The sequence below is a fragment of the Pollachius pollachius genome, assembly GCF_949987615.1.
Source record: "Pollachius pollachius genome assembly, chromosome: 15".
NCBI classification, from domain to species: domain Eukaryota; kingdom Metazoa; phylum Chordata; class Actinopteri; order Gadiformes; family Gadidae; genus Pollachius; species Pollachius pollachius.
In genome coordinates, this window is record NC_136948.1 from 1,279,135 (window position 1) to 1,294,466 (window position 15,332).

The window sequence follows — 15,332 nt, forward strand, 5'->3', positions numbered from 1 at the left end:
GAAACAAAGGAACACATCAGCTTTCTGCAGCTGTTGAGAGAGAGAGAGAGAGAGAGAGAGAGAGAGAGAGAGAGAGAGAGAGAGAGAGAGAGTGTGTGCAGGGGGAATAGATCTGGTCACCGTCGTTAAGGAGCTGATGTCTTTTAAACATGGCAGCAGCGCCTTGCTCTGCTGAGATTGCGCACACACACACACACACACACACACACACACACACACACACACACACACACACACACACACACACCGTTTAAAAGCCTGAATAAGATCAGACCACCAGTAAGTGATCTATTTTCCACAGCCAATAATGAATAGACTGAATTCATTACTGACTCCATGAAGACATCTCTCTCTCTCTCTCTCTCTCTCTCTCTCTCTCTCTCTCTCTCTCTCTCTCTCTCTCTCTCTCTCTCTCTCTCGCTCTCTCTCCTACCCATCTCTCTCTCTCTTTCCCACTTCTTTCTTTCACTTCTTCCCCTTTTCCCAGCCTTCCTCATTCTTTCCCCATCTCTTCCTCTGTGAATTGCGTTTCTGTACAACTGTCCCCCTATCCGTCGAGTTCATGTTCCCTCGATCTCCACTCTCCTACCTCACCGTTGGGTAGTTTTACTGTCACTGTTGTCAACACCTTCTTGTGTTTCTATCTCCCTTTTATCCCTCCTCTTGTCCTCACCTTGTTCTCGTCTCTTTCTTTCCTTCTTGTCTTGACCTAACGGCCCTCCTCCCGTTGTTAAAGGTTCTCTCCTGTTTTCCAAACACCAAACACACTTTATCACCGACGGGATCTCTGTCCCAGACTCAGCTGTTTCCTAGCTTATCAGGTGTACGTCATTCCCCCTCTGGCCCCTGGGGTCCAGACCAGCACCCCAGTGGCCAGAGCAACATCTGGGATGGACGGTTGAGCTATCTGGCTCTGCGGAACTTCATCCTGTGTGGCTAATGTTTGGGGCTGAAGTCTGTGGCTAATGTTTCTGTTATATATCAGGGCAGTAATGTATACAATTCTACAATGTTGTGCTTTTTGCCGTTTACAAAGCCAGTACACACATAAAAAGTCAGTGTAAAAAAGGTATTTGCTTAACTAGACTTCAACTTTGCCCGTGATGACAAACCAGTAAGGGCATTTTTCGTGATCGATCGTTGTGGAGTTCCCCCGGCATCTGCTGTGACAATCTGAATACTGACTCTGTTCCCCTTCAGCCTCCCAGTAATCAGAGACCCGGTTCGATCTCCAATGTCCACAATGCTAGATGCCTAATCCCTCCCTGTTCTCGAATGGCATGTATCTGAATTGACTGTAAGCCGCCTTGGATAGATCTGTGACTCCAGAGTAATAGATAGACCGACTAAAATGACCCAAACCTTAGAGCCTTTGGTTTACCAACAGACCTTGTGGATAGCACATTACCAAGAGTGTGAGGGATTGAGGATTAGAACCAGGAATAGATATGACATGCAAAGCTGATTATTTTTGTCTCATAAATGTTATATCATCCCATTAAAAGGGCCTTTCTGATTGGAGGTTGCAGTAACACATCTACTGAATCCTGCTCTTTTCTAGACAGTAAAACACTGGTTGAGCCAACGGTATCATACCAACGTTGTACGTCACTTTAAACATATATATCTTATCGCCTTGCAAACACTGCATGTCTAACGCTAACCTCCACTGGCCAGCAGCGATACTCCCCATGTTAAGGCGTCTAAATCTGTCATTCCTTCCTGTTCCATCCACGTTCGGGCCTGATGCCTCTGACCTTGGCTTCCTTGCCAACAGTGTAATCTATATTCTGCCCCATTCTGTTCAGCCCCGTGTGTGTTCTCTTACTAAAGAAAGGCTCTGTTTGTCCAGGTGGGGTATGTTAGAGTTATTTGTGTTATAGGATTATGTTTTTGGCAGTAATAGAAATATAGCACCAGAATACTATTGTAGAAAGGGATGGTGAAACACAAACTTACACTTTATATTCTGGTCTCTCTCTCTCTCTCTCTCTCTCTCTCTCTCTCTCTCTCTGTTATCGCTCTCTCAGATATATATTTCAAAGTATTCTTGAAGATATGCACCAAACAATATCCCTGTGAAAGAAAATATTACAACGTCAACATCGGTTTATTGAGTTAGCCTTTGAGGGAACAAGGCAGCAGAAGTGAAAAACAACAAGAGAGGCCATAACCTTCGCGGGGAGATTTGAAATTCCCTTGCCTCTGTTCTCAAGAATCGCTACCAAGCGATCCAAAGAGCTTCACAGCGGAGTCAGATCCATGGATTCATAAACAAGCAGAGCAGGGAGGGATGGAGGGCGGCCGTCCCCCTCTAGGACGCCCACACCTCGACTGTGAACATAGGGCATCAAACCCAGTACCTTTTGCCTGGGAGTGGCCATTATCCTGCTGCCCTGACATGGATCCCGTTAACTCCACAGACATTAATAAGCTACAAGGTTGTAGAGCAATGAACCACCTGTATGTGATTTTATTTTACTCCAAATGCTCTGAATACCCCTTATTGTGTTTTGTTCTGTATTCCTGTGAAGTAGGTTGAATGTGTGTGTGTGTGTGTGTGTGCGTGTGTGTGTGTGTGTGTGTGTGTGTCTGTGGGTGTGTGTCTGTGTGTGTGTGTGTGTGCTGGATCCCACACGTGTCACTGATCAGGGTGAATGGCTTTAATGTGACGTGACGTTAATGGAACAACAATAGAAGTTGTTCTCCTTAATCCAGTCTGAGTTTCACTGTGGGCCGGTCGCGTGAGACCTGGTTCACCCAAACCTCCCTACCTTCAGTCCTCCCAGGCCTGATGCTGTTCAGGAGGGTCAGACTAGAGGGTCTGTACTGTGTGTGTGCAGGTTTGTGTGTCTGTGTGTGTACGTGTGTGTGCACGTGCGCAGGTTTGTGTGTCTGTGTTTGTATGTGTGTGCTTGTGTGTGCCTGTTTATGTGGCTGTGTGTATGAGTCTGTGTGTGTGTGTGTGTGTGTGTGTGTGTGTGCTTCTCTGTGTGTGTGTGTGTGTGTGTGCGTGCTTCTGTGTGCCTGTTTGTGTGTGTGTGTGTGTGTGTGTGTGCTTTTGTGTGTGTGTGTGTGTGTGCCTGTGTGTGTGTGTGTGTGTGTATGTGCTTCTGTGTGCCTGTTTGTGTGTGTGTGTGTGTGTGTGTGTGTGGTGGACGGGTGTCTTGTAACGGATGAGCGAGGGACATCAGGTTCCTGCTCTTTGTGCTGGGTCGCGGTGCTGCCTTTTGTCCTCTGCGACCCCCCGTAGTGCTTAAGAGGGTCGGTGTTTAACACGGCCTGGTGGCGCTCTGTGGTGGAGGAGGGCCTGCTTTAAGTGGTGGGACGAGGATGAAGCTCTTTGTGGCCCCTGTTGGGGCTCCATGGAGCCGGCAGTCGGAGGCTCCAGACTCACACTGGAGGGGGAACACTTTCACTGTGCTGCCGGGGCCCTAGATATCGTTAGCCTCATAGCATAATTTCCTAAGTCACGTTTTAAGGTGAAATAGCTGACTCAGGCAGAAGTGATTATGGAATGTGAAAAACACTCTGATTGGCTTAGGATATAGCCAATGAGGCGCAGTGAAACAGCAGCGTTAGATATCATTTGGCCTCAATATGAATTTGGCCATTATGCTATGAGGCTAACGATATGACACAACTGGGTTGCAAGGTGCTGTGGTTTGTCTGTGATGGCCTCGTCAAACAATTCTTTAGAATCCTCTAGAGTCGTATCAAACAGGACCTCAGCTCTGTTCAATTTGGGCAGACTGTTTGAGTGACAGCCATCAATCATCTCGTATCCACGTACCATGTGACAGCAGGACATCATGCTGGATGGCTCTAATTCGATCACGCTTCACTGCATAGGTAGGCCTATGTAGTGAAGCTACAAAGATAGATAGACCTACAAGTATCTTTGGATATTGTTTGCCGTTGTCCGATAAGACGGACAGGTGTGGCTGCTGGACAGTGGAACTTCACAGGGGTCAGAGGTCACATGACACAGTGGTCTCCCGGACTGTGGGACAACAGAGGGAGGCGGACCCCGGTGTGTCCCGGGCGGGTTTATAAGGTCACGTCAGCGGCGGGTTTTACTGGGCTGCGGTGCTGAATGGAGGCTAGGCTACGTAGCTCCGGAGGAACACAGTGGCGTCTGACTGCTTGGCCACACTACGGATGCCACGGAGAATGTTATTGGTCGCCTGATTGTCCCGAACCAGGGGCATGTATTCCACTCGGTTACCTTCCTATATAAGAGAGTGCTGCTTCGTGTGTGTTGGGAGATAAACCCCTTTAATGTGGTGTTGAGAACACTGCTGACGTATGCATTACTGCGTACAAATGTCCGCTACAGTGGTAGGATTGTGTATTGATTACAAATGGTTGTGGAACTATTGTGTGTCTCAGCTCTGTGCCTTTCTGTGTGAACTTACCCCCCCACTCTCCCCTACTGACTATGTCAACACAGACTGTTACACAAGCCTTCAGATGAATCTTATAGGTTAAGATGTTAACACACGTACACACACACATGCACAACACAAATACACACACACACACACACACACACTAACACTCCGAGGGGGGTCAAGGGGACTTTCACACGTGTCCAACCCCAACCCTGACCCCCCAGACACACACCGGAACAGGTCCAGACTCTCCCATGGTCCGTCTCCTATCATCAATCCTCCTGAAACGTCCGCAGAATCAACACACATACGTGTGCACACCACACACACACACAAACATACACATACACACACACGGGACACTGGCCATCCAGCTATGCAAGAAAACACATAGACACCAACACACACCCTTCATGCACAAGAACAACCACATTACTGCACACACACGCACAAACACACGCACGCACACAACCAAACTCATACCCAGACGCACACACAGGGTCTGTACGAGTACTGTAGGAGGAGGGAGGGAGAGGGAGAGGGAGGGGGGGAGGAGGGGGGGGAGGGAGAGGGAGGAGGGGGGGGGAGGGAGGGAGAGAGGGAGGGAGGGAGAGGGAGGGGGGGAGGAGGGGGGGGGAGGGAGAGGGAGGGGGGGGGGGAGGGAGGGAGAGAGGGAGGGAGGGAGAGGGAGGGGGGGAGGAGGGGGGGGGAGGGAGAGGGGGAGGGAGGGGTCACCTGGTTCTTGGGCCTGGGAGTCGACAGGGTTTGTTGTTTTGAGGGTTGATGGTGGTCCCAGTCTGAGAACCGGAGTATACGGTGTTTGTGTATATAGTGTACCATACTCAACTCTGATTTAGCGATATTTCGGTGTCCTTTATCCACAAATATATTTTAAAACAACACCTCACACAGACACACATAAACACATGCTCTCACTTTCTCTCTGACCCCCTGCTAATCCATCACACAAATGGGTTTGCTTTGGTGACCGATTCATGCGTGTGGCGTGTGTGTTTGTGTGTTTCAGTGTAGGTGTGTGTGTGTGTGTTCTGCAAATTCATCTTGTGCACCTCAGCTCATCCTCTGGGGATACTAAGTGATTAATGATTGTACTGTGTTTGTGTGTGTGTGTGCGTGTGTGTGTGTGTGCGTGCGTGTGTGTGTCCTGCTCCAGGTGTTCCAGGACCTGGGCGTGTCTGTGCTGGCGGGGGCCTCGGAGGGCTACAATGTGTGTCTGTTTGCTTACGGTCAGACGGGCTCCGGGAAGACGTACACCATGATGGGCCCCCAGGTGAGGGCCCCACACCCTGCTCACCGTCGACCCAATGGTTCCCACTCCAGTCGTTACCTCACACTGGTCTAGGGGACTCTGGTTACCCTAAAGGGGATTCGGATGCCGTCAGCTGGGAGTCCAACAGGCTAACCGCTACGCTATCACAGCCCTGTTTTAGCTCATTCCGTTAGCCTCATAGCATAATTGCCAAAGTCATATTTTAAGGTTCATCTTGTGTTTAGCCTTAAAGTGCCAAAGTCACCCTTCAACGTTGATGAACCTCGGCATGTCTTCGGCAGATAGTGATTATGGAGTGTGGAAAGAACTCTGATTGGCTTGGGATTCAGCCAATGACGCAGAGTGAATCAGCAGCGTAGGAGAGTACAGTGAGGTTAGATGTCACAATTTGGCCAAAATGTGACATTGGCAGTTATGCGTTGAGGCTAACGATTTACACTTTTCTACCCCATTTTCGCGCTTTTCTACACAGACCCTGAATGTCTTTCGCCCTCAATGATATAGAGAAAGCACTGTAGTGATTCTAGTGTTGATATAAACCAATAAAACCGTTTAGTAATGCTTGAAGAGTGGATCAGAAATCATTAATATAATGATGTCATTGTTTTTGGCAATACTGTAGCTTCATGTCACGGTTGAATCACAACTAATTCGTAACGCTTTTCTGGACACACTGTGTCAATAAAGTTACCAACATTCTAATTAACTTTCCTTTGGCCAGGATTCCATTGGCTTGACCCCCCGGATCTGTGAGGTAAGTCCACTAGCGGCCGCAGCTCGCGTCACATTGAAGAGTTGATCAGTCACATCATCACGGGAGCATGATCCAATCACAAGCAGTCATTGAGCCGAGGTGCCGTAGCGTTCATCCGTAGCATCACTGAGCTCTCCTTGTCTCTCCCCGGGGCAGGGCCTCTTCAGGTCCGTGGACGGCCGCCCGGACGGACAGACCTCCAGCAGGGTGGAGATCAGGTAGGGGCGCCCTGGTTCTGATGGGTTCTGGTATTCATATGTCCAACACTATGTCGGTGGATCGCAACAATGCAGGTTTTGCCTAGAAAGGTGTTTCCCCGGTGACGGTACAACACCTGCCTCATCGTAGTCCTGTGGGAATACGCATTTTGCTAAACAAAAACAATTCAATTTTTTATGGACGGACACGATGGAAAGAGAGCATGTGTTTCTAAACGTATCTGCAGTAGTGTGATAATGGCCTTAGAAAAAAGAAAAGAAAGAAGTCGCTGAAATGGGGAGAAACTCATCAATTATCGCAGTGAGTGTTAGTTAGCTAAAGAGTTTTTCTCCCCCCCCTCCCTCCCTCTCCCCCCTCCATCTTCCTCCCCCTCCCTTCCTCTCCCTCCTCCTCCCCCTCCCTCCCTCCTCCTCCCCCCCTCTCCCTCTTTCTCCCCCCCTCCCTCTTCCTCCCCCTCCGTCCCTCTTCCTCCCCCTACGTCCCTCTTCCTCCCCTCCCTCCCTCTTCCTCCCCCTCCCTCCCTCCTCCTCCCCCCCTCTCCCTCTTCCTCCCCCTCCCTCTCTCCTCCTCCCCCCCTCTCCCTCTTCCTCCCCTCCCCCCGTCCATCTTCCTCCCTCCCTCTCCCTCCCTCCTCCTCCCCCTCCCTCCCTCTTCCTCCCCCCCTCTCCCTCTTCTCCCCCCCCCCCCCCCCCCCCCAGCTTCCTGGAGATCTACAACGAGCGTGTTCGGGACCTGCTGAAGCTGGGGGGGCAGAAGAAGAGGGAGAACCTGAGGGTCCGAGAGCACCCAGAGAAGGGCCCCTACGTCCAGGGTGAGGATCAGTCCACTCCTACCCCCCCCGGCCCTCTGTTGGAGCTGGGGGTCGGCGGAGGTTTCGTATCGAGGTTCATCGATGTGGAAGGGTGAATGTATTATTGATCTAAAACTGATATAAAGAACACAAACAGCACATTTGTCACGCTCACATGCTTTCACTTCACCCCCTAGCTTTACTGTACTGTAGGGCAATGGTTCTCAAACTCTTTATACTCTTGTACCCCTTCTAAGATATTCTTTCAGCTGAGTAACCCCTTCACCGATACAAAACATTTATGGGATAAAATAAATTAAATATAAATAATGTATGTGCGGTCTATTTGGCTTTGTAAACATGGACATTAAAAATCAACCAATTGTCCATTTTCTGGATTTTCTATTGTCTAGCTTTCGGAAATTGAAACTTGCTCAGGGTAAAAAAAGATTGAATTAGTTATTTTATTTCCCCTTTGAGAACCATCCCAAGGCAGTTTGTTCTGCAGCATAGACCTCGAGGTGATAGTTAAAACAACAACAATACCAACAGTGACAATAACAAACGATTCATACCCAACGGACCACAACCAGACATTCAAAGATAAAAGGCCAAGTGTGTCATATCGAATCCAGTGAGGCTGCAGATTGAAACAAGGGATGTGAAACTACGGTGGCCTGTACTGGCCAGAAATATGTCATCGTCCACGACAGCGCTGAGAAGCCAAGTTTTTTGGTCGATAAATACTTGGAGGCGAGACAATAGCTCATAGCTTGCAACTGAGATAGCAATTACTCTTATTTGCTATTGGCTTATAAGGGCGAAGCCATCGTCAACAAAATTATTAATGAGGCCATTTCCTGCCGGGACAAAGGAACGTCTAGACCTGTGTCTGGTTTGACAACCAAGTCGGATGTTGAAAATGACCTAAAACATATTCAGTATACTTCATACATGGTCCTCAGTTTAATGCTGGAGTGTTCTGAGTTGAATGCTGGGGCGTCCTGGGGTAATGATTGAGGTTTCTAGGTCAGAGTGGTGTTCGCTCATCCCCAGACGGTGTTCGTAGTCCAAACTCTTAATAACACCCAGAACTGGCTCTCCTGCTGATGACCCAACACCCCCTCACATGTTGCTCCTGCTCGCTCATGATTAGTTTTCTTTTCATTCTTCTTTCTCTCTCCCCTCCCTCTCTCTCTCTCTTTCATTTCTCGTCTGGATTTAAAGAGACCAACATCCAGTCATTGTATTTATAATGGGAAAAATATCCCTGTCAACCAGAGGAAGTGAGGTCACTTCCTCGTCATTCCAAGGAGCACGCTCTGCCACACACACACACACACACACACTCACACACACACACGCATACGCACAAGCACGCACACTCATACACACACATCGCGTTTCCATATTCAGTGCTCTCTCTTTCCTTCTCCTCCTCTTCATCTCCTCCTTCTTCTCCTTGTCCTTTCCTCCTCATCCTTTCCCTTCTCCCATTTCTTCGTCTCCCCCTTTCTCTACTTTTTCCTCCCATCCTCCTCTTTTTCCTCCCCCTTTCTCCTTTTTCTTTTTCTTCTCCTCCGTCTCCCTCTTGCTCCCTTTTTCTGCCCCTCCTCCTCTCCTCTCCTCCTTCTCCTCCTCTCCTCTCCTCTCCTCCTCTCCTCTCTATCTCTCCTCTCCTCCTTCTTCTCCCCTCCTCCTCCTTGTCCGTCTTCTTCCTCATCTCCTCCTCTCCTCCTTCTCCCTTTTCTTCCTCATCTCCTCCTCATCCTCCAGCCTCTTCCGCTCTTCTCCTCATGACCTAATGGACGACTGTGTAAACAGACATATTTGACCGCCTGCTTTAGTTTGAAGTTCTTTCCATGAATGTCTGAGTCATGTTGGCCTCTGATTGGATGAGTCGTCGACAGGCCGCGCGTGTGTACTAGTGTTTAGTGGTTAAAGAGAGAGAGAGAGAAGCACCCACATGACAGATCAATTCATGTGATTCAGCCCCCTAAAAAGCTGTGTTTTCTAAGTGTTGTCTTTCTTTGTCACGTCCGTCTCACTGAAACATGTCTGACCTCGGACCATCGGACAAACTTCCACCCCTTTGTTGCTCGTTAATGACTCCGTAGTTTTCATCCTGCCTCTATTTTTCTGAAAGAGCCACATGCTTCTAATTCAAGGCAATCATGGCCTAATCTTATTATATAAACATATATCATGTCATTTGGGGTTCAATTTAATCTGTTTTGTTTGGTAAACCTTTTCCCTTCCGATACAACGTACGTTTAGAATATGCGTGCAAAAGCAGATGTCTAACCATTGAGTTGTATACTTATTATTCTAATGGTTGTATTGTTGTTCATTTAATAATTATTAATCAACACCCCAATGCTACCTGATGTTCTCTGGCCCTCCTCACCGTGAGCTCCTCATCATAAGATCGAATTCCTTCCTCTAACTTCATGTCTTCCCCCCCCCCCCCCCCCAGACCTCTCTCAACACGTGGTCACTGACTACAAGCAAGCGTTGGACCTGCTGGAGGAGGGCGTGGCCAACCGCATCACCGCGGCAACGCACAACCACGAGGCCAGCAGCAGATCGCACGCCATCTTCACCATCCAGTACACCCAGGTCTCCGCCCCTGTCTCTCTCCTCATGCACCTCAGAGCTCTGTAATGTCTGGCTCTATCCATCAGTAGAGCTCTGTAATGTGAGCTCTTTCCATCAGAAGAGCTCTGTAATGTGAGCTCTATCCATCAGAAGCCCTCTGTAATGTTGGCTCTATCCATCAGTAGAGCTCTCTAATGTGAGCTCTAATCATCAGCAGAGCTCTGTAATGTCTGGCTCTATCCATCAGAGCTCTGTAATGTCTGGCTCTATCCATCAGTAGAGCTCTGTAATGTGAGCTCTTTCCATCAGAAGAGCTCTGTTATGTGAGCTCTATCCATCAGAAGCCCTCTGTAATGTTGGCTCTATCCATCAGTAGAGCTCTGTAAGGTGAGCTCTAATCATCAGCAGAGCTCTGTAATGTCTGGCTCTATCCATCAGAGCTCTGTAATGTCTGGCTCTATCCATCAGAAGAGCTCTGCAATGTATGGCTCTATCCATCAGTAGAGCTCTGTAATGTGAGCTCTATCCATCAGTAGAGCTCTGTAATTTCTGGCTCTATCCATCAGTTGCCCTCTGCCTCTAAGTCTCTCCTCCTGAATCTCACCTGCGGATGTCACCTACTATCCTTACCAGATCCCAACAAAGGCATTTTTTAGTCGAAAATTCCTACAGTATATGTATAGGCATACTGGTGTATATTATTTGTATTTAATTGTTTAGCCCTCGGTTAAATTATAACTTTGTATATCAATGTTTAGCATGATACCTACCAATGTTTAAATGTCTAGACATAAAATGTACCTTTCCGCAATGATTTTATTTTAATTTTTTGAGCAAAAATCACCTTGGACAATAGAGAGATTCCAGTTTTCACCAGAGAAATCACTTTCAATGCTTCTTTCTAACTGATGAATTCAGCTCAGTCGGTTTGTTCAACTCGTTCCAATTCTTGGTCGTTTCCGCAGGCTATTCTGGAGAACAATCTTCCCTCGGAGATCGTCAGCAAGATTAACCTGGTGGACCTGGCTGGGAGGTGAGTGAGCTGTGTTTGTTCATATTGTTTCCCCCGCGAGGCGTCAAAGTGTATCCAAACACGTGAGGATGCATAGACTAGGACTTGATTGACGAAGGCGCCCCCTAGTGGAAGCCATTATACAAACGTTTTTTGAGGATCGCTTACAATGATCCAACTGTCGACATGCTGCATTCAAGGTGTGTTTAAGTGTTTTAGTTGGCCAGGTTAAGACTGCTGTGTGTGTGGTGTGTGTGTTCCAGCGAGCGGGCCGACCCACACTACTGCAGGGACAGACTGACGGAGGGTTCCAGCATCAACAAGTCTCTGGTGACCCTGGGCATCGTCATCTCGGCTCTCGGTAAACACACGCCCCCTCCCTGTAGAACAACACGCCTTTCTGTGAATATACAAATCACATCTGCAGGTTGTTCCAGGAGATGACGTGATCGGGCCAAAGGTTATTTGGTCTTTTTTGTGTTAAGCGATCGGTTTGTGTTTGAGATTGTCATGCATGGGTAACCTGCTTCACATAATGCTGCCCACCCCCACCCCCACCCCCTACAGCTCAGAACTCCCAGATGTCCAACAGCTGCCAGAGTATCAACAGCATGGCCAGCGAGGGGGAGGGGAGCCTGGGGGGAAGCCTCAACCTCTCCCACTCTGGGGGAGGCGGAGGAGGAGGAGGAGGACGAAGACACTGCTTCATCCCTTACCGAGACTCGGTCCTCACCTGGCTTCTGAAAGACAGTCTGGGAGGGAATTCCAAGACCATCATGATCGCCAGTGAGTCCGTTCTCCAGTTTGTCCCCGTTGGTATGACTTGATATTACAGGACAAGGTGCGGTGTTTCAGGAAACTAATATAAAGGCATGTTTCTGTATATTCACTCTTCTCAAGTGAATTAAGAGTGAAAGTAAGGGCATCTTGCTCAAGGGCGTCTACAGGCAATTGGGGCAATTAGGTCCCCGGTTGCCCCGGAACCCAAAACCTTGCAGCTGGGAGTCTAACATTACACCCTCGCCATTACACTATCATTACCCCCTATTTAAGTACAAATAAAGTTACAGCAGAATTGCAGATAAGCAATGCAAAGAACGTTAGTCCCTGCTCAGGGCGATGGAATCCATTAGTGTGGTGGGGGGGCCAGGGGTGGTGGACTAATGGTGGTGGGGGCGATGATTTGTAATTGACGGCAGCTGGCGGTGGTTACCCTGACTGTGTGTTTCCTTTACATTACATTCCTCTGAGGCGCAGCACAGCAGGAAGCCAGACACAGAGAAAAGGAAAACGCCAGCCATGCAGTTTAGCCGCGTTCAATCTGTTCAGTGGCTCAGTCAAATTAGAAAGTCGAAACTATGTTTTTACACGATTGACGTCTTGATTTTATTGGTTTTACCTTTAGGTTTGTTAGTGTAGCAAAATGTGTTTTGCTAAATAACACCTCTATTTATGAATATAGAGTAAATGGATGCATACATTTAGTGCTCCGTCAACCTAGCGATTGTTAGTGCTTGTCACTTGCTTCTATGAACATCCTTATTGTACCGACATCGATATATTGTTGTTTCTCTTTCTTATGACAAATGTACTCAGTTGCTTTGGATAAAAGCGACTGAGTAAACTCCCATTCACCAAACAGTGACAACCCAATCTCTCTCTTACTGCCGACTTCAGAGTATGATATAACATAGATTGAGCATTATGCTGCGTTCCAGGGACACTTTATTGCCCTTACGTTACGAGCTGTAACTGGGAGTACATCGGTCTGATACGAGTTCACAGGTAGTAAGTTGCGGGTTTGACTGCCGTTCCAGGGCACTTTCACGGGTAGAAGGTTGTGAAAACACGGGTTGCGGGCTGCTTGGAACGCACCATAAGCATGTTTGTTTTGTCATCATACAGCCGTCTCGCCGTCTGGAAGCAGCTACAACGAGACGCTTAGCACGCTACGCTACGCTGCGCACGCCAAGAACATCGTCAACAAACCGCGAGTTAATGAGGTCGGCCTCCAGAGAGCCTCAACTCTCTCCTTTGTGTTTGTTTGTTCACAAGGTCTTATGTTTAATTGTCTACAAGGCTGCTGCTGTAGGAGCTTACTGTTTATTGACGTATATGTGTACCACAAATACAGTTTGTGTGATGATTAAAGCTGATAATAATAATAATAATTTAACAAATAAACTTTATATAATTGCATTGATAGTAATAGAACATCTACAGCTTCACTACAGTAGAATAATAACAACAACAATAACAATAATAACTTCTTGTTAATTAAATCCAATTATTTATTTGATTATCCTTTGCTGACTCAGCAGCAGATGTTTTTCTGGACGTTGCATATGACTGAGCGATGTCAGGTGGGGTCGGGTCAGAACCCACTGGTCACTGTGTTCTGGGAGGTGGGTTTGGGGCAGGCACTGTACTCTGGGGTCACTGTGTTCTGGGGTCAGGGGTCGGGGGTCAGAAGGGTCACTGTGTTCTGTGTCCCTGCAGGACGCCAGTGTCAGGCTGATCAGAGAGCTGCGGCAGGAAGTGGACCGTCTGAAGAGCATGCTGCTCAGCTTCCAGATGGTGAGGTCGCCATGGAAACGCCCAGCACATTAATACAATAGCATCATATCTTTAAGAGTCAGTACTGCAGCCCAATCAGGCTCGTTTCTGGTAGAGCTGAACGTTTTGATATAGATCTCTGTCTGAAATTGTCAGTTTGTTAAATTTTTATAAAAACTGTTTTTCAGCCTGATGTAGTACAATGGCAAACACCAATGTGACATCTCTCTCATTCTCGTTCTCTCTCTCTCGTTCTCTCTCTCTCTCGTTCTCTCTCTCTCTCTCTCTCTCGTTCTCTCTCTCTCTCTCTCTCTCTCTCTCGTCCTCGTTCTCGTTCTCTCTCTCTCTCTCTCTCTCTCTCTCTCTCTCTCTCTCTACAGCAGCGTAACCTCAGCCCCTCTCTGAGCGAGGAGCGGGACGGGAACCTATCGGACATGTTGCTCCAGAACGAGCTCAAGGTACTGTCACTGTTGCTATGGCGACGTCTGTCAGCTCCTTCTAGTCTCTTGGACTAAGTTTCACGATGGCCTCGGAATATTAAAGTTTGTTCATAGAAGTTGGTTGTTGAATTATAGAGGGCCTATTGTAGTTTCTCGGGCCCCATGGTTTATAATGCCGTTGGATGACTTGGATAGTTCGAAAAGTATGAAGTGAATACGTGAAGTTTTTTTTATTTATTATTTTTTGTCGTTTTTTTATTGTATTTTTTATAAATGAATGAAAGGTATCGGTGCCCACGTTTGATAGCTCTTATCGATAGCTCCAAACATAAGGCTTGTATAGTTGCGGTGCTTTTATGATGTCGTTGATTACAGAGGTTCACGTTTACATATTTCCAGAGACATATTACATATTTTTACATTTTATACTGAGGATGATCACCTCAGAAAATCTCAACAAATATGCACACACACACACCCACATATACACACACAGACACACTTATAAACAAACGCACACTCACTCAGTCACTCACTCACTCATTCACGTCCGACCTCTGACCTCTGACCTCTGACCTGGGCTGTGTCAGGTGGAGCAGCTGACGAAGGACTGGTCCGAGGGGTGGAGGGAAAAGCAGGCGCTGCTGGAGCAGTACGGCGTGGACATCAACCGCCACCAGGCCGGCCTGCTGGTCCACGCCCTGCAGCCGCACCTCGTCAGCCTGGACCGGGACGTCCTGAGCCCCGCCGTAGTCTTCCACCACCTCAGGGTACAGAATGATGATAATGATAATGTCTTCCACCACCTCAGGGTACAGAATGATGATAATGATAATGATAATGTCTTCCACCACCTCAGGGTACAGAATGATGATAATAATAATGATAATGATAATGTCTTCCACCACCTCAGGGTACAGAATGATGATAATAATAATGATAATGATAATGTCTTCCACCACCTCAGGGTACAGAATGATGATAATGATAATGTCTTCCACCACCTCAGGGTACAGAATGATGATAATGATAATGTCTTCTACCACCTCGGGGTACAGAATGATGATAATGATAATGTCTTCTACCACCTCGGGGTACAGAATGATGATAACAATAATGATAATGTCTTCCACCACCTCAGGGTACAGAATGATGATAATGATAATGTCTTCCACCACTTCAAGGTACACACGGATAATTATGATTATAGGGATAATGTCTCCCACCATATCAGGGTACACAGGGATAATGAGGATATGATTGTCATAATATTGTCTT

At 47.6% G+C, this 15,332-nt stretch overlaps 1 protein-coding gene across 1 annotated transcript in view; it reads left to right on the plus strand.

The window, feature by feature from the left end:
- Positions 1–15,332, plus strand: part of stard9 (StAR-related lipid transfer (START) domain containing 9) — a gene marked incomplete at its 3' end in the record, with an annotated part of 41,861 nt that overhangs the window by 10,945 nt on the left and 15,584 nt on the right. Inside the window, exons 4-16 of the mRNA XM_079752197.1 lie at positions 5,569–5,685; positions 6,407–6,439; positions 6,596–6,657; positions 7,357–7,469; positions 9,925–10,067; positions 11,012–11,079; positions 11,322–11,419; positions 11,626–11,844; positions 12,964–13,061; positions 13,558–13,635; positions 13,995–14,072; positions 14,645–14,824; positions 15,113–15,238. Coding sequence (XP_079608323.1) covers positions 5,569–5,685; positions 6,407–6,439; positions 6,596–6,657; positions 7,357–7,469; positions 9,925–10,067; positions 11,012–11,079; positions 11,322–11,419; positions 11,626–11,844; positions 12,964–13,061; positions 13,558–13,635; positions 13,995–14,072; positions 14,645–14,824; positions 15,113–15,238 — 1,413 coding nt within the window. The remainder of the gene's footprint in view (positions 1–5,568; positions 5,686–6,406; positions 6,440–6,595; positions 6,658–7,356; positions 7,470–9,924; positions 10,068–11,011; positions 11,080–11,321; positions 11,420–11,625; positions 11,845–12,963; positions 13,062–13,557; positions 13,636–13,994; positions 14,073–14,644; positions 14,825–15,112; positions 15,239–15,332) is intronic.